The 23,368-nt window shown below is 38.2% G+C and overlaps 1 protein-coding gene across 2 annotated transcripts in view; it reads left to right on the top strand.

The window, feature by feature from the left end:
- LOC123671595 (protein timeless homolog) overlaps nt 1–23,368 on the top strand; it is a 232,774-nt gene that overhangs the window by 10,880 nt on the left and 198,526 nt on the right. Inside the window, exons 1-6 of one of the 2 annotated variants that reach the window (XM_045605550.1) lie at nt 9,332–9,595; nt 12,937–13,071; nt 13,130–13,389; nt 15,164–15,541; nt 19,350–19,759; nt 22,805–22,955. In XM_045605550.1, the coding sequence (XP_045461506.1) occupies nt 9,347–9,595; nt 12,937–13,071; nt 13,130–13,389; nt 15,164–15,541; nt 19,350–19,759; nt 22,805–22,955 (1,583 nt within the window). In that variant the 5' untranslated portion in view covers nt 9,332–9,346. Of the gene's footprint in view, nt 1–9,331; nt 9,596–12,936; nt 13,072–13,129; nt 13,390–15,163; nt 15,542–19,349; nt 19,760–22,804; nt 22,956–23,368 lie in introns of those variants that run through there. The other variant, XM_045605549.1, reaches the window with a different exon arrangement.

The raw sequence follows: 23,368 nt of genomic DNA, 5'->3' as shown, positions 1-23,368 counted from the left end.
AGTTTTCAGGGTCTGCACCAGGAAAATCAACCATCTTTGATTGGTTTGATTGAAGTTTAAACGTGATGAAATGAGCACCGAAGACGGCGAACGAAGTGGACGCCCAAAAGAGGCTGCCATCGACGAAAAAAATCAAAAAAGATCACAAAATAATTTTTGAATGAGTGCGAGCTCATAATCGATCGAAAGCAACAACGTGTTAATGATTCTGAGAAGTGTTTGAAGCTGTTTAAGTGCAATGAACTTGAATTTTTGCGTTGAATCGTGACAGGGGATGAAACATAGCCCCATCATTTTATTCCGGAGTCCAATTGACAATCAGCTGAGTGGAATACACGCGGTGAACCGAATTCAAAGCGAGGAAAACCAAAACAGCCAGCTGGTAAGGTTGTTGCATCAGTATTCTGGGATGCTCAAAGTTTAATATTCATTGATTACCTCGAAAGAGCCAGATCAGCTTTTATTATATAGCCTTATTGGATCGTTTGAAGGATAAAATCGTTGAATAATGGCCCCATTGAAAGAAAAAAAAGGTGCTGTTTCATCAAGACAATTATGTCACAAATCATGGCAAAATTACATGAATTGGGCTTCGAATTTCTTCTGCATCCACCTTTTTTGCCAGATCTGGCCCCCAGCGACTTTTTCCTGTTCTCAGAACTCAAAAGAATGCTCGCTGGAAAGAAATTCAGCGCCAATGAAGAAGTAATCACCGAAACTGAGGCCTATTTTGAAGCGGAAGACAAATCTTACTACAGAATAGGTATCGACAAATTGAAAGATTGCTATAATCGCTATATCGCCCTCGAAGGCAACTATGTTGAATAATAAAATCGAATTTTGCCAAAAAAATGTGTATTACTATGGTAGACTTTGGACTTTTCAATTGGCCTGTTATAACAATTCCCACTATCTCACTACTTCTTCGAACAATCTCTCACCTCCACCTGAACAATCCCCCCTGTATCGAACAACCACTCTAAATTAACACTTTTCCACTCCGCTACCCCTCTGCACCCCCCTCCGAATTATCCATTCTGCGCCAGCCACCCTCCCTCCCGTATGTGAAAATTTACCGATATCGGCTGAATAGAGTCCTCTCCGTTCCCGCTCTTTTGCCTTAATCGCCCCCTTTTTTTCACGTGTTTTAAATAGGAAACGACCCTTCGGCCCCCCCGGGGATTAACGGCCCGCCCCACCCGCTAATGGAAGCCGGCAAACTGGAGATTTATCGCCAGAACAACAATAAAACGCCAAACTGCCGATAAGTAGGTGTATGGAAAACTTTTTTTTTTCGGCTTCCGATCGCCGTTTATTCTCGCCGCTGAAAAATCTGATATTTCCTTAGGCGAATTGTGTTTTGGGAATGCTGGGATGTTTGGGGGAAAGGGGGATTTATTGAGCGTGGGTTTGGATGTGAAATCGAGAAAAAAAATTGTTATGCATCGGGGTAAACATGGTCGTATGCCAGGCTTGGCATGAATCGTTGAGTAATAAACATAGATAGAGGGAGTACACGCAATTTTTACATGTCCCCAACATGGTTAGGTTACGTTGTCGGATTTTGATTCATTTTCAAATCCACAATTTTACTATATCGTTATGAATGTATATTATATTGAATGAAATATATTCATCTGAGAGATTCGCGATTAAATATGCAAATTTGAATATTTGGAATACGTTATTTTTCCAAATAGTCGAATTTGAAATAAGCAGAATATTTATTATTTTTTGTATCTACCTGCTGAAATCCAAGGTTTGGCAACTTTTGCTCTCCTAGTGTCATCGGTTGTTTCACGTTGTTTGGCGCGCTTGAAGTTTGTTTTCTGAATTTCTCATATATTCAGGTATTTATTTCAATATATTTTGAGTTACTATGAAACGTTGATTCACTATAAGAAGTGCGTTCCTTGTAGAGAAACTCGCGAATTGAGTGAAATATCGTATCACTGATATGTTTTCATATCCGCGCGCTTCATGTCAAATTTGATAGTTCATGTTGGGGACAAAATTTGATTACTAAAAATGACATATGCTCCCTTTTCTATGTTAATTACTCTGAGGAATGAATCGTCCAAATCTAAAGGGAGTATTGCAGCGTGGATTCACACTTTTATACGGATATGATTCATTGTGGAAGTTTTAATAGGAATTTATGGACACCCCAGCTTTTGTTGTAATCGCAGTACATTTTTTGATTCATTGACTTCACGGAAAATAATGTGATCGAATGCTGAAAATGAATTAAAAAACCATACAGTGCTCTACGGAGAGCTCCTACATTTAGAAAGTCTTTTTCAAAAATGAGAAAAAAATAGACGGTTCTCGTGCCAAACGCATCCTTGGGTATATTGTTGGCAATCCCTAAACAATAAGCCCATTTATTAACAATTTTTGCTGACAACAACATTTATCTAAAAGATAGATTCAATAATATTTCTATTCTTTCGTAAATAAGTACTTTTTTCCTCAAAATCATACGTCAAGATTTGAATACGGTGATTTGAACAATTCCCTTTCAAACATGGTTATGAGGGAAGGGAGTTACAAGTAGGAGTGTTTGAAAGTGTTTTGTAGGAAACAAGAGTGATATTTGTAGCAATCTTCTATCCTTCATACCCAACCAACCCAACTCATGAATTCTATGAGAAACATGATCAAACTTTCTCAAACCGAAAATGAAGCGGCAACACCAGTTTTGAACAAGCTGAATACGATCACTAACATAAGCACTTATGCAAGATCCATAAACCACATCACAGGAATCATGAAGTTACAATCAATTAGCAGTGTAAATCAAAAAAAGTGGCCCCAAAATTGACCCTTGTGGATCTCTTTCTCTTTGTTGTCTATGGAGCAGTCTGAATAACACTCATGAAGCCATTGCTTTGCGTGCACAGTATTTTCTCCCACCAAAAAACAATGTTATATCAATTAACGAAACTCAATTTTAAGTGACGTATTAATCTCCCAACCTAACCTCACATTGAACGCATCCCATGCATGCGAGAAGCAAAAATTCCGCCATTGTGACAAAGCTACTCCACAAATTTGACTGGTGGAGTATTTCTCGAGCACAATACATCCAAACCTCGTACATCAGAACGGGGGCAATTGAAAGACGACAAGCCAGGGAGATTTATCAATCACGAACTCGCTTAGCATGAAAATGGAACTTTTTCTCAGCCGCCCCCGAGACTCTAGACCGTCCCACGCCCATAGACTCTAATGTATTTTCAATCTAATCTGGCGGGATAATCAAAAAAGACTTAATGGTCCTTGTCTGGGGGAATCGTTCGTTTCTTTTGTATTTTTCCGAAGAGGGCTGTTTCAGTGTTCGACTTTGTGAACTGTCGGAACAATGGATGTCGTCTTGGAATGAGATACTGCTGTTGTAGCGATGAAGCAAGGGTTTTAAGAATTTTATTGTTTTTGAGAGTTTGTTTTTCGAACCGTTGGCTCACAATGTCTCTATTTTTCGTATTGTTAGTCAAAAATGGTTTGAAACGATGAAGATTTACTCATTGATGACGAATACGTCCTTGAATTTGATTTGGTCAGTCCTTGTGCACGATAATTTGTGAATTGAAGGACAGAGAAACTGGAAAATATAGGATGTTTTTTTCAAGGTATATAACTTTAAATTGGCATTACTGTTCAAGATGGCGAGCGATTTATTCCCAGTTTGGTTTGACAGTTCATCATGAATAGACTCACGCCTGAATAACGCTTGCAAATAGTGCAATTTTATTTCGAAAAGAATGGTTCTGTGCGGAATACGTATCGCGCACTACGTCCATTCTATTTTGTTTAGCGATGAAGCGCACTTCTGGTTGAATGGCTACGTCAACAAACAAAACTGCCGCATTTGGAGTGAAGCTAATCCTCAAGTGTATGTCGAAACACCGTTACATCCAGAAAAACTGACTGTTTGGTGCGCTTTATGGGCTGGTGGAATCATTGGTCCGTACTTCTTCAAAAAACGATGATGGCCAGAACGTTACAGTCAATGGTGATCGGTATAAAGCTATGATTACTAACTTTTTTATTCCTGAATTGAACAACCATGATGTCCAGGAGCTGTGGTTCCAACAAGACGGCGCAACATGTCACACAGCTCGTGCCACAATCGATTCATTGAAAGACACGTTTGGTGACCGCCTAATTTCACGTTTTGGACCTGTGAATTGGCCTCCAAGATCTTGTGATTTAACACCGCTAGACTACTTTCTATGGGGCTATGTAAAGTCATTGGTCCATGCGGATAAGCCACAAACCCTTGACCATTTGGAAGACAACATTCGCCGTGTTATTGCCGATATACGGCCACAAATGTTGGAGAAATTCATCGAAAAATGGACGTCCAGATTGGACTATATCCGAGCCAGCCGTGGCGGTCATATGCCGGAAATCATATTTAAAATGTAATGCCACAAAATTATCTTGCGGATAAATAAAATTCATGTCAATCGAATAATCCATCGTTGTTTCATTGCAATTTAAAGTTCTTTAGCTCTAAAAAAACACCCTTTACTAGCATATTCCATATTTCCATATATACATATAACTTTCCATCTATCATATTGTAGATTTCTGAATTTGTATAGGAGTGTAGTGACTTTCTATTAATTATCTTTTGTATTAGGTATGTACTGATATGATTTTGTCAATCAAAAATATTAGAGTCATTAAAAATTCAAGTTAAATTGGAAATAATTCGAAATCTCAGTTGGTGTCAAAGATATTATTTAATTTCATTAATATTATTCAGATTTAGAAATAGTTGATATGTTTGTTATTAAAGTTAAGACATAGAAAATGAGAGCATCGATTGGAGAGTAGAGAGATGAAATGAAAATCCAGGATAGCGGGAGAAAGAATTGAGGAGAAACGTCAAGCAGAAATTTTGATAAATTGGAAGGAAATTAATTGTGAATATTTCCCTCCTGTCAAAAATTCAATGTATATGGAGAACAATTATCGAAAATTACAGCGATAATTGCATTGTAGGAAGCGAAACAGCACTGCGATAATTGTTCTGATCATAGATGCATAGAAACTATGCATAGTTTCTATGCATCTAACACAGTTCGAATCTATGGCAATTCCATTCTACATCAGTTTGACAAGTGATGTAACAGTTTATTCGGGAAATATTCCCCCGAATTACACTCGTGCATCAAAATGACCGGATAATTTCGCATTCCAACGTGTTTTCTTTGAAAAACTCATGCAGTTTTATGACAACACGCGGTCATGCAAAATTATAGGTAATTTTGATGCACTTGTGCAATTACTTACGAGAATATAATTTTGAAATCGATAGAATTTGAAGCTTGAAATGAGTCATTTACGAGTTGAAGGAGAAATCATACAGATATTGAAAGAGATTTGAAATTGGAATTGAGAAGGGAATTTGAAATTGGAATTGGAAAGAATTTGGAGTTATAACATCGAAGTAGTATAGAAAAGGAGGTTGTTTTTTATTTCGAACGACTATGGAATAAGAGTATGGAATTTGGAATTAGAAAGAAAGAAGAAAGAAATATTGATTGAATAGAAAAGAAAATCGGTAATTCTTTATCTTTTATCAATAGATAAGTGTTTTTTTTAATTGTTCATATAAAATTTCAAATAGGTAGTTAGGTAAAATTAGATAGGGTAGATAGCTTTATTAGTTTTAAAAAAGAAAAAAAATAAGGTGATTCTTCATAAAAACGCCCCCTCGTATTTTTCCCTTTTTTATTATTTTTCATTGAAAATGAGCATTTTACAATGATTCTTGATTTTTATAGCTTTCTCTGAACCCACCTGGGAAAAGAATTATTTCAAGTAGAGAAAATTCATATTTTTGTTCGGATCTAGTTGAGAAAATTTTCAAAATTCAAAATTGAGAGATTTATTTCAGTACATCGTACGCCATCTAAATAAAACTTATTCCTATTATAGTAGGTAATTCAATTCTTGTTGGCCGATTACCACCTTGTCATGAATCAAGTCGAATAAATTATTCTTTCGAAGTATAATACTTTAATGTTTCTGAAAAGGTATATAAAACTTCCTTTCAGAGACACAAACAAGAAATATTGCATTGCGATCAATCCATTCTACGACAGCTTTCTTGATCAATCCTTCATTACCGAAGTAAAATCCTACCTTACTGACCAAACCGAACGGGACCTCATAACGTCCAACGGTCGGACGTTCTAATTAAACTCCCTTCTCCAGACTCTCAAGAAAAAACTCAGGTCGTTCCCGGAGAGCAACTGAATTAATTACTAAGGCGCCCGACGACGTACGTCATAACTCAGTTACGAACTTACTTTCAACAAGTAGCCCGCAAATTCGCCAAATTAAGCAGACTGGAGAGAAACGACCCAGGCAGCACATTTTTGCATCGATTGCGCTACTTCGATAATGTTTTGAGGTTAGGGGACGGCTCGAGTGGTGTTTGAATTGATGCTCAGTAAGGTTAGAATAGGTTAGGATTGGAATTGAGGTTTTATGGAGAAAGTAAGAGGGAAAGTATGATGCCAAAGGTTTTTACTGATTTTATTGAGTTAGTTGATGTAAAATGATGGAAGAAGATGCAAAGTAAGAGGAGATTGAGCATTATAAGAATTATATATACATTGGATTATCTATGGCTCTCGTCGCCTCTCTTTTCCTAGTTTCCAACTTCTTCAGTCAAACACAGTCCTCCATGACGTCTTAGACCTCATCTTGGTCGTTGTCCAAAACGTCTTTCAGTAGGTATCCTCTCCAACACTTGGACATCTTGTTTTATCCATTAGTTTTGAATATATGAACCTCAGCAATTGTTTCCTATCTAAGTGGTCAATAATATCTCTATCATGCTCATCTGCCTCCTGACCTTTGCATTCTTTACTCTCTCCAATCCCGTTCTTGCATATCTCCTTCTCAAAATGTCCATCTCTATGGCCAGCAGTTTTTTCTTCAAGTTTTACTCGAATACCATACATCAGTGCAACAAAATGTTTTAATTTGTAGATACTCATTTTTGTTACTTTCTTTATATTTTCCTTTCAAAGAATGGAATAGAGGTGAGATGGCTTTTTTCCTATGCTACCTTGAATCTCATATTTACCATATCCTTCTTTATTGAAGATGACTGCTTTTTAGAGGTAGATTGTTGCTGTCTTTGCTAGATACTGTTTAATATTCACACTTTGTATAGTTTATTATGAGACCTGCTTCTTCCTTCAGATTTCTGAGCACATAACTTAATTCCTATTATTCAAATTTGCAATTACGATCTGGTCATCTGAAAAATACATGTCATCCAATATTTTCAAATTTTCCTGTCCAGCCTTCCAGTGATTCGTCAAGTTGTCTTCACAAGTGTCTTGATAACCATGCTCAGATATTCATTTGAGCAGGTAGGTTTTCCATGTTTCTAATTTCTATACCCGCTACGAATGAATGTGTCTGTACCAGAATAAGTTATTTCATTCTCCCGAACTTATTTTCAATTGCATCTGACCTCCCAGATACTAGAACTGCCAGAATCATGTCACACAAACCTTCATGGGTTTATACTTTCCTAATACAATCTGAGTGACAAGGAATCCTTCAGAGAAAGTTCCAGGTTTCAATCTTCCTAGGAAAATTTGGTGTATTTCAAATGGACTGGTCGTTGTAATATTATTCTCTTCAATTGGCATTCTATAGGTAGCCCACTATATGATTGTGGTGTAGAATGAACCATTGACCACTTGGTGAAAACTTGTCCAATTTATGATTTCAATGGTGGTTTCTATTCAGTTTCAAATTCTTTTTTAGAACTGGTAGCTAACTTCAAATCAATGTGAAATGTGTGATGCCCCGTTTACATTTCCTCTGCTAATATTGAGATTTTATCTACACATGCTTTATTGTTATTGTATTATTATTATTGTTATTGATTTTTGGTATTGCTCTATCTCAAAAAATTTACATTCTAATTTGTCGAAAGTATCTTGGGGACAGTGGTAGAGAAAGCAATATATCCCGAATTGAGTGAGCAAATCCACCCATTTGGAATCTTACGTGGCTAAATACTCCGTTAAGTAACAGCCCACTCGGTTCCTATAACAAAACCTAATTACGAACTTTACAATTCCATAGCGGCGAAACCAGCTGCATCGAATCAACGGCTGGAAACCCGTTGCGAAAATGACAATTCCGCTATTTTCCCCATCAAAACTAACTCCGCTATTCAGGCAGGCTCCGTTATCTTCGAAGCAAGATTCATCGCAGCAGACCGCGTTGTCATCTCCGCAAATGCCCCATCGGCAAAAACGACGTCGAAATTATCTGCGACATAAAATCTGCATGCCGCTTCGATAACCGCGCGCCAGTCTCTGCGCCTGTAGAACGCTGCTTTTTGTATATACAGGGTGGAATTTACTGATTTGGGAATGAAGCTATGCACGGCCAAGAATTGATTAATTTTGAAATATACAAATCAGCGAGGTCCGTTTTGTTGTCACTTGCAGTTCAATAGATTTAACTGACACCGTGAACATAGCTGCCAGCTGCCGCTACCTGAAATACCGTCAGTATGTTGAGTCTAACGAAACGAAGGCTGAAAAAATCAGGGAAGAAGAGGATTGCAGTCAGGAAACCTTTAGTGCTCGTACATTCGTTTGTCAGTTGCGTCTTTGAAGACCATAGAACTGTATTTAGAGGATTATATATGTCGTTGTCCGGATTTTGCAGTCCTGTATCAATGACATATGTCTAATAGAATTGTCATCCGAAACTACATTTGATTAGTTGAAAGTTAACTAATTAACAATATGGATCGTTTATTTTCTGCTGAGCGTGTGAAAACTAATTTAAAAATAATGAAGTACGTTTCGTGCATTATGGGTGACTTTGATCGACATAATCGTCTATCTGCGCATACAACTGGTAAGACAGTGAAAAATTCGAAGATCTCTTGAGGTCCATACATCATCGAGAAGTACGCTCGACCGAAAACATTGCTGCTGTTAGTGGAAGTGTTGAAGAAGATCCAAATTTTTCCTTTCCTCGGTGCGCATAACATTTGAGCCTCTCTTAAAGCACATATGCTTTATTTCGCATCTGGATTGGCTTCTCCATCATTATGAGGTTCAGTTGAAAAGAACTGAAGCCAGTTGGCCATGGAATGCGTAGAACGTATGCCGATTAGGTGCTCGAAAAACAACTTTTGGATGATGATTTATGCAATCGAACATAAACAAGCAAAATTGTTGCATATGAGGCAGTGGAAATCCTCATGTAACTGCTGGGAGACCATTACAAAAGTAACTCTGTATATTGTGCAATTTGGTTTGGTGAAGTGGATTCTTTGAAAATGAAGAAGGTAAAGAAACGTAATTCCAGCAAGATGGTGCAACAAGCCACACCAGACCCGTTTTGGCTTTATTCCAAGAAACATATTTCCGATGATATGAATTGGCCACCAAGATCTTGTGAATTATTGCCTTTGGATTTTTTTTGTCAGGTTATGCGAAGAATCGTGGCAATGCTGATAATCCTCACACTAATGACCACCTGGAAACCAACATCTCTTAAGTTATTGGCAATGTCCGCAGTTCGTCAGGTATCAGTATCCCACGCCACATAAGATCCAAATTTAAGAGTTCCTTCTCATATCAGACCCATTTTATTTACAATGATATCGATCATGATATGAAAGCAACATCATTGAATGTTTTTAAGTAAAAAATTAAAAAATCGCTTTTATTCAGCCAGGGTTCTACTACTTCATAAATGTCAGTATACAGGGTGTTTCCTAAACATGCGGCAAAAATTCAGGGGTTTATTCCTTGGACTATTCTAAGAATATTTTGTCCTTTGATGATTTTTGAAAAACCTATTTGTTTCGAAGATATAGGGGAAACAAAATTTCAGATAATAACATTTTATTATGAAAAATTACATGAAAATTCAACTCAACCTACAAAAACTGTTGAAAATGACCACCTCTAGCCAGCATACAAGCATCCTCATTGACTGCCGAACCCTTTCAAAAACACCAGGATCATTTCTTATTAAGTTACACCCAGCAATGATCCGATTTCGCAAGTCTTCCACATTTTCTACTGGAGTGGTATAAACTAATTCCTTTACCATCTGCACTTATCAATTTTTAGTCAAAAAACTGGCCGTTTTTAGTAATTGGAATGTTGTTAAACAAATTTAAAAATAAATTGTACCTACTTAGTAAACACAGTGCGGTACGCATTTTTATTTAAACTATTATTAATTTTAAAAATATGAAAAATGTTGTTCGCCCTGTATCTTCGAAACAAAGAGGTTTTTCAAAAATCATCCAAGGACAAAACATGCTTAAAATAGTCCAAGGAACAACCCCCTGAATTTTTGCCGCATGTTTAGGAAACACCCTGTATAATTGCTTAATTTTCTTTTATTCTTGATAATCATAAATGTTGATCTTTTTGTTTATTAGAGTAGCGTAAGCTAAATTTTCGCACAATAAGGACGATTATTAGATATTGCTAGAAATATGCTAGCGAGTCATCGAAAGTCATCACGATCAAACGACTGCACCAAATTGGATAATTATTTTTTTCTTGTGTTCATTACTGTCATGATGAGGTTTATACAACAAAATATATTCACAAAAATCGTACGAAAAAGAAAAAAAGGTCATTCTTTTTCCTCCGACCGAGCGAACAATCATAGAGTATAATTTGACACTTCGAAGGATTTAATTTGGGTTGCCTGACAGAACATGCGAAGCTAGGACAAGCAGTTAGTTTATAATAAATGGTAATCAAGTTAGGACCGAATCTTTCGAATATTCACATAGCGTTTTCATTTGTGTGACCATTTGAAATGTATCGAGGACTATAGGCCCATCCTGTAGATCGCCCCGGAGACCGGAAAGAGCCAGTTCCGGGCGTAATTTACCGGTTGCATTCTGGGAAAACCTGGTAGATTTCTCTACCACGAAAAAGGACTCGTTATCTCCACGGAAAAGTCTCGGTTTACGCGAGCAATTTCTGTATTAACGACGTCGTACCTTGAACGGACGCCTACGACGGCTCGGAGTTAATTGTTGGTAGCGAGGAAGTAGCGCAACAGCGAATTGGGTTCTTACGCCTCCTGACTGGGAAAGTAATTTCGCATTTGAATGCAGATTTTCCGGCTTTTCCACGTGCACCACCTACCGTCTTGAACGAGGGAAATTTCAAATGAGCAGAACCGACATCTTGATTTCTGTTGGACTAGAATATAATAGAATTAAATATATCTTTGAACGACTTTAAAATTCACGCAGTTGTTTATTATTATTATTAATTAATTAATCCATTCAATGAATTCAGTCCTTACTTGGTGGAAATGTATGTCAATTTGATGGAAATGAGCAATTTTATTTCCAACAGATCTGTGCAGATTGAAAGTGTTCTTTGTCATCACAGTTATTACAAAATATTGTACCTTAAAATACCAGATGAAGGTTTTGTTGAGGATTTTCCTATGAAAGGTGTTATTTTGAATATCCCGCTATCTGGACAGTTGTTACTTTTGAAGCTCTTGACATTTGAGAAGTGGAAACTACGTCATTACTGAAAATTGATCGATACACGATACAAATTGAAATGGTTGAAATTCACTCCAAAAATGCTGAAATTTTTGCAATTCGCCAAAGTAAAACAATTTTGGGTCGTCCTGAAGCACCTTCTCGGCCAGCAACAGTGAAACTGGTGGAAAAATTCATCTGTTGGGACAAGCTAGTGAAGAATCGAAACGATGTGTCTTGGTCAAGGCCAACTGAGAATATTGCTGTTGTATGCCGTGGTATTGACCAAAACCTAGGTTTGTCGGCTCCTCGTCGATATTGAGAATTAGGCAAATGACATTACTTTGTTTTTTTGATAAAGACTTATGTCTTAAGGTTTTTAAAGTTCAGTAACACAATAAATCAAGAATGTCGATCACCAGCAATGTCGTATCTTCGTTGATTCTGTCCTTGAAATGCATCAAAATGATCCGGATTTTCATCGGAAAATAATCTTCAGTGGTCAGGCTCATTTTCACCTCGAAGGCTATGTTAATAAGCAAAATTGTACCATTTGGGGTTCGGAGAATACAAGAATGATGATCTCCATACTCAAAGTGTCACTGTTTGTTGCGCTTTTTGGGCTGGTAGTGTGATTGGACCTCACTTATTCGAAAATGAAGGAGATACAATTGTTATGTTGAATGTATTGCGCTACATGGTTATGATAAATGATTTTTTACTGCCGGAATTGAAAGATATTGATTTGGACATTGTTTATTCCAATTAGACGGATTTACATGCTACACAAGCAACAAAACAATGGCATCTTTGCAAGACAAGTTTCCTGGTCGTGTTATTTATCGAAGAGGTGATCACAATTGGCCATCGAGATCTTGAGATTTTACACCCTTAGATTTTTTCCTTTACGGCCACGTGAAAGATGAGGTATCTTCAAATGCCCCACAATAGATTCAAGACGTTGAAGATAATATTCGAGAAGTTATCGAGGACAAAAATACAGCCGAAAATGCGCGAATTGATCATGAAACATTTCATGAAAAGGTTATGGTGCTACAACACTAGCCATGGCAGCCATTTGGCTGATATCGTTTTCCATCTTTCCTCTTCACAATGATCTATTGATTTTTCCCAAAATATTTCATTTTTTGAAACCTCTTATTGGAAAACCCTTCACTTGATTTATAAGATTTGTTCAAGAAATGAGCGCTAAAAATTAGTCTCAGTTTTTCTCCTAAAATATTTCATTTTTTGAAACCTCTTATTGGAAAACCCTTCAATTGATTTGTAAGATTTGTTCAAGAAACGAGGGCTCAAAATTAGTCTCAGTTACATTGCTAATTTCACTGAATATATTCGCAATGCTCCTCAATTCAAATTCAATATTTTTATAGGAAGCCGTGGAACGCACAGACGAAGTCAGCCTCATCATCGAGCGAATACTGGTGCTGATCAGAAACATCCTCTACGTCCCAGCTGATCGCACCCTGAAGAGAAGACCAGACAACGACGCCAATGACCATGACCAGGTTAGCAACCCTTCTCTTTACCTCCTTTCAAATCTCTTCCAACTGCTTCTTATTACAGGTGTTGTGGGCCATGCACCAATCAGGCATCCTGGACATCCTGCTGTACATAGCGTCTTCTACCAATGAACAAACTTATCACGCCCACGTACTCGAGATCTTATCTCACCTGCTGAAAGAACAGAACCCAACGGAACTGGGCAAGACGGAACTGAACAGGAACTACGCAGAGAAAGTTAAGGACGAGGCTGAATTGCTGGCTATAAGGCACAAAGAAACGATAAAGAGGCAGCAGAAGGCGAAGCTTTATAGCGGAGCTAGGTGAGAAATTGTTCTGCAAATTGAAATAGGAGTTATTTAGCTTTATGATCTTTCGGAAAGTATAAGTTCTTTTATAGAGCTGGTTAGTTCGCAAACCAGTTCTTCGATTCAGCTCGATGGTTCAGGAACTAATTGCTTTATATGGATCGTCAATTCTATTTACCGAGTTATTAGTTCTCAAACTAGTTCCTTCATATATAGGGTGTTTTGTTAGAGCTATAGAACTTTAAATTGCAATAAAACAACGATGGATTATTCGATTGACATGAATTTTATTTATCCGCAAGATAATCTTGTGGCATTACATTTTAAATATGATTTCTGGCATATGACCGCCACGGCTGGCTCGGATGTAGTCCAATCTGGACGTCCAATTTTCGATGACTTTTTCCAACATTTGTGGCTGCATATCGGCAATAACACGGCGAATGTTGTCTTCCAAATGGTCAAGGGTTTGTGGCTTATACGCATAGACCAATGACTTTACATAGCCCCACAGAAAGTAGTCTAGCGGTGTTAAATCACAAGATCTTGGAGGCCAATTCACAGGTCCAAAACGTGAAATTAGGCGGTCACCAAACGTGTCTTTCAATAAATCGATTGTGGCACGAGCTGCGTGACATGTTGCGCCGTCTTGTTGGAACCAGAGCTTCTGGACATCATGGTTGTTCAATTCAAGAATGAAAAAGTTAGTAATCATGGCTCTATACCGATCACCATTGACTGTAACGTTCTGGCCATCATCGTTTTTGAAGAAGTACGGACCAATGATTCCACCAGCCCATAAAGCGCACCAAACAGTCAGTTTTTCTGGATGTAACGGTGTTACGACATACACTTGAGGATTAGCTCCACTCCAAATGTGGCAGTTTGTTGACGTAGTCATTCAACCAGAAGTGCGCTTCATCGCTAAACAAAATAAAATGGACGTAGTGCGCGATAAGTATTTCGCACAGAACCATTATTTTCGAATTGAAATTGCACTATTTGCAAGCGTTGTTCAGGCGTGAGTCTATTCATGATGAATTGCCAAACCAAATTGAGAATAAATCACTTGACAGCTGTTAAATCGGTCGCCATCTTGAACAGTAATGCCAACTTAAAGTTATATACCTCGAAAAAAACACCCGTTAGATCGTCAGTTCCCAAATTGATTTTCATCTTGATCTCTAGTTCTCTAGTTTATTAATACAGATGAGTTGTTCTCTGACTATTTTTTTCATAAGGATCATTAGTTTTCGAGTTGATGACAAATATTTCAAACGCCTGATTCTTTAGTGGCTCTACAAATGTTTATTGATCTGTATTTATCTCTTGTTGTATTGCTTCGTTGTGCGTTCATTAATGAATACTATCATTAATGGAATCGTCAGTTCTCAAACTAGTTCTTTGAATTAGCTTGCTAGTTCTGAAATAAGTTCTTTCATATGATTCATAAGTTTCAGATTAACCCTCACCTTAATCGTTAGTTCCCAAAGTAATTATCTCAACTTAGTTGACCTGTAGACAAATATTGACTGGTTCTTTCGTTGGTCTACAAATGTATATTGATCTGTATCCTATTTTTGTTGTTATTATTTCTTTTTTGTGAATTCAAAAACAAATATCATCATTACTGGGATCGTCAGTTGTTGACTAGTTCTTTCAAATAGCCTCTTAGTTCCCCATTAGTTCTTTCATATGGATCCTTAGTTCCCAAAGTAATTCTTTCATCTGCATCGTTAGTTCTCTAAATAGCACGCGCTTTTCAATCTGAAGTTTAACTCCTTTGCAGACACTCGAGGTTCGGCGGCACCTTCGTGGTCAAGTCCATGAAGTCGATCAGCGACAACGACCTCATCTACCACAAGCCTCTCAGCCGTCTGGACGCCCTCTCATTCGACGCCGAGAAGCAGAAGCCGAGGACGCCAAGAAACAGACTGCCCATCCACATGGAACCCGTGGAGAGACGCTCTGCCTTCTCCATACGTCTGTTCCTCAAGGAGTTCTGCGTGGAGTTCCTCAAGGGCGCCTACAACACCCTCATGTACCAGGTGAAGGATCAACTGGTCAGGTCCAAATCTCACAACCACGACGCGTCGTACTACCTCTGGGCCATCAGGTTCTTCATGGAGTTCAACAGGGCGCACAAGTTCGAGGTCAAGTTGGTCAGGTGGGTGTACGTTTGAAGAACGCGTAATGTACAGGGAGTTTATTGAATATGCGGCTGAATTACATACAAAGTTGTACGTATGGACAACTTTGCTTTCGCCGTACTTTTCAGAAATTCGAGTCTTATTGTGAAAAACTGGTCATACATTTATGATTCAAAGTATTGTTCATCGCTGGCCACTAATTTCTCCCATATTTCGGGTGGCGTACGAACCTCGTGTTGAAAAAACTGGTCATCTTTTGAAGCGATTCACAAATCGATCCAATTTTTATTCTTCATAAAGCCGGAAGTGCTGGTCAGTCAGGCCGTGTGCCATTGATAGAAACGAGTGATAGTTAGAGAGAGCAACGTCTGGAGAATACGGCATGTGGCGTAGGACTTCCCATTTCAATGTTTCCAAGTATGTCTTGACTACTGTCAGGGATCAAGCATTGTCATGCTGTAAAATCACTTTATTATGTCTCTATTCGTATTGCGGCTGTTTGTTTTTCAATGCTCAAATGCATTAATCGCGTTCGATAACGTCCGTCTCTGATTGTTTCAATCGGTTTTAACAGCTCATAATACATTAGGCAGAGCTGGTTCCACCAAATACTGAGCATGACTTTGGAACCGTGAATATTCGGTTTGGCCGTCGAAGTGGACGCGTGGCCGGGATATTCCCATGATTTTCTGCGCTTGGGGTTATCGCAATGAACCCATTTCTCATCTCCAGTCACAATGAGATGCAGAAATCCCTTCTGTCTTTGCCTTGCAAGCAGCTGTTCACAAGCAAACAAACGTCGTTCAACATTTGTCAGCTTCGACTCGTACGGCTACCAATTTCCTCGTTTCTGAATGATTTCCATGGCTTTCAGGCGTTTTGAAATGGCTGTTGCGTCACTCCCAATGATGCTGCCTATTCTTGTTGCGTTTGACACGAGTCTTGATCAAGTAATGCCTCCAAATGATTAAATTTTCGTCATGATAACATGACGAAACAATTGTTGTGAAAATAAATATATAAAGCGAAAATAAGTTATTTTACTTTTTAATCATCAAGATGAATTTCCGACAAGTAAATTCTGCATCTTCGAGAACCTTCTATCTTCCACAGCTGGTCTTCGACGCCAAAAGCACCATTTTGAAACCTAAAGAGAAAACGATCATTTTTAATAGTAGTATGCCCAAACGTGTTTTTGAAGGCTTGAGACATCGTGAAGGCCCAACACAATACGAATTTTTAAATTTTTTTCTAACTGTTGAATTTTTCTGAAATTTTAATGAATTACCTACCTTACTTTAAAACACAAAAGATTGTTATACTAAATCCATTATTACTGATTTTTTTCTTTATTATACATTCGCTCCAAGCCTATCCAGACCAGTCAATCTCAATCTAATTTCCGGAAGTCAACCTAACCTAAACGACGTACACGTCGAAACGTCAGCGGTACCAATCACGTAGCCGCAAAACGACGCGCAATTCTCGCCGGCTCGAAAATACATCGCGTAGTCCGTGGAAAACCCGAGTTGAATTAACTGCAAATTAGAATGGCGAATTAACAATGTCGCATCGCGTTACCTCGTCCAACATTGATAAATTATTGGACTCGTTGCAGCTATGAAACGTCGGCCTTCGTTCATAATCGAATGAACGTCATTCGTTATATCGAATATTCAATTACGGTATGTTTAGTCGAGTTCGGGTCCAATTATTCGAGTACACAACAACGTGCTGCTCGATTGGAAATCGCCGAGTACTTTCGTAGAGACCGTCGATTTCGCCGCTTTTATCGCCTGGCCAGTTTGCATTTGCAAGTTTCGCAGGTATTGGGTTGGAGAGTGGATTTAAGTTTTATTGATAAGTCGATATTGCGTTACCAACTTCTTATCGGAAATGTTGGGTTGTGTCATGAAGTCAACGTAATACAGGGTGCGATACGGCTAGTGCCCAGATTTCAATGAGTTCTTGAAAAGAGTGGGCAAGAAATACTAACAAACTTTTTAGTTCTGCTGGCGCGATCAACATGATGAAATTTTGATTCGAGCTTCAAATGGCTATTATATCCGGATTTCACAGCCCTGTTTCAATGACATATGTCGAACAGAACTGTCATCCGAAGCGTCATAGGTAAGATGCATAGAAAACCTGGTGTGTGCAATGATTCGATTTTGTTTCAGACTTTTTGAGAGATCCACCTGTTGCTTTGGTGTTCTGCTTCACCAGAGTTCTGTAAGGGGGCGCTCTTCAAAATTTTTCTAATTCCCCTTATCTGCCTGGTGCCGTCTAAAAAGGAAATACTGATTTTAGACACTGCAAACATTCACAATAAATTACAATTCAGTTCATATCGAATTTTGAATCGAATGAATGGACTATAATGACAGACCATAGAATATAAAATATTATTTTTCTATACTCAAAGTTCACGACAAGAGCGTAGAAATGGAGGGATACTGGGGGTAATTACACGGTGTTCCTAAATTGGAGATACAAATGAAAATGACAGATTTCCGGATCATTTTATGAAAAAAAGTCCTATAATATGAGTCCCCAAACATTTTGTTTTGAGATACATGTGTTAAAGTTTAAGTTTTTTTCTTGTATAACCTTCCCTTCACAAGATATTTAATTTGAATTGGCCATAGATATTCCAGTTTAAAGTTTTCACCATGTAATATCCTAATTTTGAATGCAAATCTACAGGGTAATATTTTTTCTGGATGAATGTCTACTTTTTTCCTCCAAAACTATATTTTTGTGAATGGCTGTTAGTTTAGAAAAATGTAGAAAAAAACTCTGCTCCAGTACTACACTTTTTGGTTTGTTATAGTTTTGTCGTATCTGCTATCGATTTCGAGAAAAAATCTCTAGTAATCCTCAGGAAAATCCAAATTATTATGAAGATCCAGCTAGTAAGCTCTAATGAAATAATTAATTATAAGTTTTGGTATTTATTTACCCAATCTGTAGCGAAGATTAATAAATATTTGATAAACTGATATAAGCATCACAAAAAGTACGACACACTAGAAACAACCTGTATATTGAAAGCAAAGCGTTTGTGGGCTCATATTCATGAAACTTTTTTTTCTCAAAATTATCCAATTAATTTCTCATTTTCCTTCGTAACTCTAATTTGAGAACACCCAGTATAAGGTAAGAACAACCGAATTAGTAACAAAAAAATTATTTCGATTAATTTGGTTCAAACTTCATTATCAAACTTCTTTTTCTAACATTACAGATATGAATAATAGTTGTCGTCAAAAAAATTTTTTCGATCATCCCCCATCAAAAAAAAAAAAAAAAAAACTACGCCCTTGGTTCACAAGAGTCGAGAAATGTCAAATGTAAACGATGTATGCGTAATCTGAAACAGACCGCGATCCCTCGAAATCAAGTAGGTATAAATCTGAAAAATCTCCCGTTTTGTCTGAAAGTTTTACAGGTATAAGTAGACACCCCAGGTTTTCTATGCATCTCAATCATAGGTTAGACATTTGACAATATGAATCGTTCATCTACTGCTGAACGTGAAAATTTACTACTAAAATAATAATTCTGTAGTGAGTACTTTCCTTGCATTCCGGGCAGATTATAATGGACTTAATCGTCCATCTGATCCATTTGGCAAGAAAGTAAAAAAATTCGAAGAGACTGATGTCTTAAGGCTCTCATACATCATCGAAATGCATGCTCGTGCCAAAATATAGCAGCTGTAAGCCTATTGGATGCTCTCAAGGCATCACCTCAACACTTAATATTGTAGATCAAGTTCTTATCAACCACAAAACTGATTTCTGAAATTCATTTCCCTTCCAGTGAAACCCTATCGGTCCAAACTTTCCACTACGTGCAGCAGCACATGGAGAACTTCTTCGACATGATCCAGAGTGACAAGAAGAAGCTGAGGGCGTGGTCGCGTAGGCTGCACATAGCCCTCCTCGCTTACAGGGAACTACTACTCACCCTCTGCTACATGGACAAGTCGCCGGACGGCACTGTACGTGACTCCAGCAAGGTGATCAAGAGCAACATCTTCTACGTGCTGGAGTACAGGGAGCTGGTGCTCACCCTTCTCCTCACCTTCGACGAGCTGAAGATGTCCGATCAATACCTCAAGGATTTGATGGAGACCCAGCACATCTTCCTTAGGTCTTTCGAGGCCTTCTGCAAGGATGGCAGCGTTATTGTGCAGACGAAGAGCAAGGCCAAGAGGAAGAAGAAGAAAGGTGAGTTGCCGTTTTTCTTTTTGTTGTCTAAAGGGGTAAAGCATAAAACTCCTGTTGATAATTTTCTCTCTTTCTCTCGTGTTTTTTCGATAGGATGAGCCGTTCTGAAGATAAAGGCTTCTGAATTTATTATCTTGAAGTGATTACTGCGGTTAGGCACGATTATTTTGACTAACTTCTTCAATGAATAAAAATGGCATTATTTTTTCAGAAAGCTTATGGCTTATCCTATCGAAAGAACATTAGATGAATTTTTTAAGTACAATTTATCGGATTTTTAGGATTAACTTTCGAAATTTTTCTCGGATGTCAGAAAAAATATTTAATGTTTTATGCATAACTCCTTAGTTTTTTTGAGAAATTTAAGCCTAAAACTTCCTTTGTAAAGAAAATATAATCAGCATTTGTCGTGAAAAATTGCGGATATGATCAAATTTGAATGTTTAAATGATGCGTTTAAATGTTATCGCAGAAAATGTATGATTAAAATGAAGACTTCCAATGGCTGTAAAAGGAAGCATTTTCGGACATATTTTCAAAGCTCCTTTTTTTCTTATTTTGTTGAATACTACCACATCTTGAAGTTTCTACCCAAAATACGCTATATTAGTGATGACGTCACACACCGCCATTTTAGTTCTCCTGTCAGTGTTCGGAATCCAAACAAACAAATTGTCATTCAAATTAGTACGTTGTCGTTGAAGAAATTGCCTTATTTTGATAAATAAGATTATTTAAGGAACGATTTCACTATTAATTGATAGACAGAAGGAACGAGATTAATGCCAGTAAGTTCGAACTTGACGTTCAACTAATAAACACGGCTTTTTACAAAATCTGGGGAATGAAACAGGATTCAAACTTACTGGTATTAACCTCATTCCTTCTGTCTATCAATTAATACTGAAATCGTTCCTCAAATACTCTTATTTAGCCAATTCCTTCAACGACACCGTACTAATTTGAATGACAATTTATTTGTTTGGAACACTGACAGGAGAACCAAAAATGGCGTTATGTGACGTCACACTAATAGAGCGTATTAAAGAACGTTGTAGACTCTATGGATCAATTAGTTCACTTTAACCACCGTGACAGTTGATCTACTAGAACATTGAACTACCTGTTCATTCGATCTACGAGTACGTTGATCTACCGTTTCAATCGAACTACGGGTTAATTGACCTACCGTCGAGTTATTCGATTTTCAACGGTTTTATGGCATCTCCATGAAGTGAGGCCAAGTTTTACTCGAAAAACGGAATCGCGTTACGAGGTCCCGAAACAATCGCGTCGGCGGGCGCCCTTTCTCTCCTCCCCCACCCCCTCGAATCTAACCGGGTAACTTTACATATTTTTATCCGATCCGCGTACGTGCTGGCCCCCCACCCTCCGAGACGCAATTTTATCGCCTCCCTGAAAAGTTCTCGAGATTCGCGGGCGGTGGGAGTTTGGGTGTCGAGAGAGAGCCCCGAACCGGGGCTCGTTTATCACTGACGGATTTCGAGTAGGCAAGCGGCGACGTGTAGAACTTTTAATGACCATCCGAGAAGACGTTAATATGACAAATGATTTAATTTCGCATGCACGGGGCGCGCGATAGCTTCGGCTGGTTATCGGGTTTCGAGTTTTGAGGAGTCGGGCTTTCCGAGGACGCCGACGAAGACGACGTGGGATGTGGGGAACTGTTACGGCCGACACGTCGAGTTGTCGCTGTTTTTGACTGTTGGTTTCGGGAATGTTTAGCTTGGTCGACAGGAAGTCTTTCGGATTTCTGAATTGGTTTATTAGGTGTACAACTTTGCTTCCGCCGTTTTGCAATAGATGGCTGTAGTCGAAATGAATAGTTCGTAGATGTCATACAATAAGCTAAGGTATTCGTAAACATATTAGTCGATTTGTGTATGCATCCTAAAGTTATTCTCGATTAAACATGTCAGCCTACGAGCTAAATTATCGTTATTTGCGGTAGGTTTTAATTTTCTGATTTAATATGAAGAAATCTGCTGCTGAGGCTCATCAATTGCTCTCAAATAACTATCGTGAGGCCGCTATTAGTGAAAGAACGTGCCAAGAGTGCTTTCAACGCTTTATGAACGGTGTTTTGACGTCGAAGACCAACATGGCCGTGGAAGAGGGAAGGTTTTCGAAGATTCAGAATTGGAGGCATTACTTGATCAAGACTCATGTCAAGCACAACAAGAATTGGCAGGACCATTTCAAAACGCCTGAAATTCATGGGAATGATTCAGAAACAAGGAAATTGGATGCCGTACGAGTTGAAGCCGCGAGTTGTATAACGGCGTTTGTTTGCTTGTGAACAGCTGCTTACAAGACAAAGACGGAAGGGATTTCTGCATCGCATTGTGACTGGAGACGAAAAATGGGTTCATTACGCAGAAAATAATGGGGATATCTCGACCATGCTTCCACGTCGACGGCCAATCCGAATATTCACGGTTCCAAGGGGATGCTCGGTATTTGGTGGGACCATTTCGGTATAGTGTATTATGAGTTGTTAAAACCGACTGAAACAATCACAGGGATCGTTATCGAACGCAATTGATGTGTTTGAGCCGAGCAATAGGAGACAAAAGGCCGCAATACAACAAGAGACATGATAAAGTAAATTTACAGCATGACAATGCTCGACCCCATGTTGCAAAAGTGGTCAAGACATACTTGGAAACATTGAAATGGGAAGTCCTACCCCATCCACCCCATTTTTCGATCAATGACCCACGCCTGGCTGACCAGCTTTCGGTATTAGAAGAACGATTCGTGAATCGCTTCAAGAGAGGACCAGTTTTTCAATGCGGAATTCCTACGCTGCCTGAAAGATGGGAGAAAGTAGTGGCCAGCGATAGACAATAATTTGAATGATAAATGTATAACAAGTGTTTTACAATAAAGCTTCGGAATTTCGAAAAACAAACATCAGAAGCAAAGTTATGCGCCTATGTACTTGTTTATGACCAAAACATCCCTTCACTACATAAGTTCAAGTTAGACTTTTTCTTAATATATCTATCTTTTTTTTTTCAGCGCCTCCTGTACAGGTGCCACTCGAAGTCAGCCTGCAAAATAGGTGGGACGAAGCCTCACAGTACCTTGCAACAGTTTTGGAAGGCAACAACATTCCGACAGATGTCGTTCCGTTCGACGCCACTTCCGATGTACCTATAGACGAACAAAAGTGAGTATCTTTCTATTCAATCACACAAGAGATATCTCAAATATATACTCACGAGGAGTCATGTTCATTTTGGTCTCTTTCAAAAGTTTATGAATGTATTTTGTCAGTGTTTTATTTATTATCAGACATAAAAAATTACAATCAAATTTTAAAACGGAACATTGTTGATAAACGGGAACTTCCAAATACTTTAAGGTAAAATTCAGTTCCTTTTTAACTGATCGTGATTTTCTTCTGTCTATTTTTCGTCTTTCATGGTTTGAAATCAAAACCACTAATTTCTGGAAAGTTTTGGAATGGAATGTTGGTTTTCTTCCATTCTTTCTTGTTATTTCTATTGTTCTATTAGTTCCATTGTGATTTATTGTTGACTATCATTTTTACCAGTTGATATAGGAAAATTAGGAATACAT

This window comes from Harmonia axyridis, chromosome 1 (assembly GCF_914767665.1).
Source record: "Harmonia axyridis chromosome 1, icHarAxyr1.1, whole genome shotgun sequence".
NCBI classification, from domain to species: Eukaryota; Metazoa; Arthropoda; class Insecta; order Coleoptera; family Coccinellidae; genus Harmonia; species Harmonia axyridis.
Note: the sequence above shows the minus strand (reverse complement) of the source record. Positions and strands in the feature narration are given on the sequence as shown.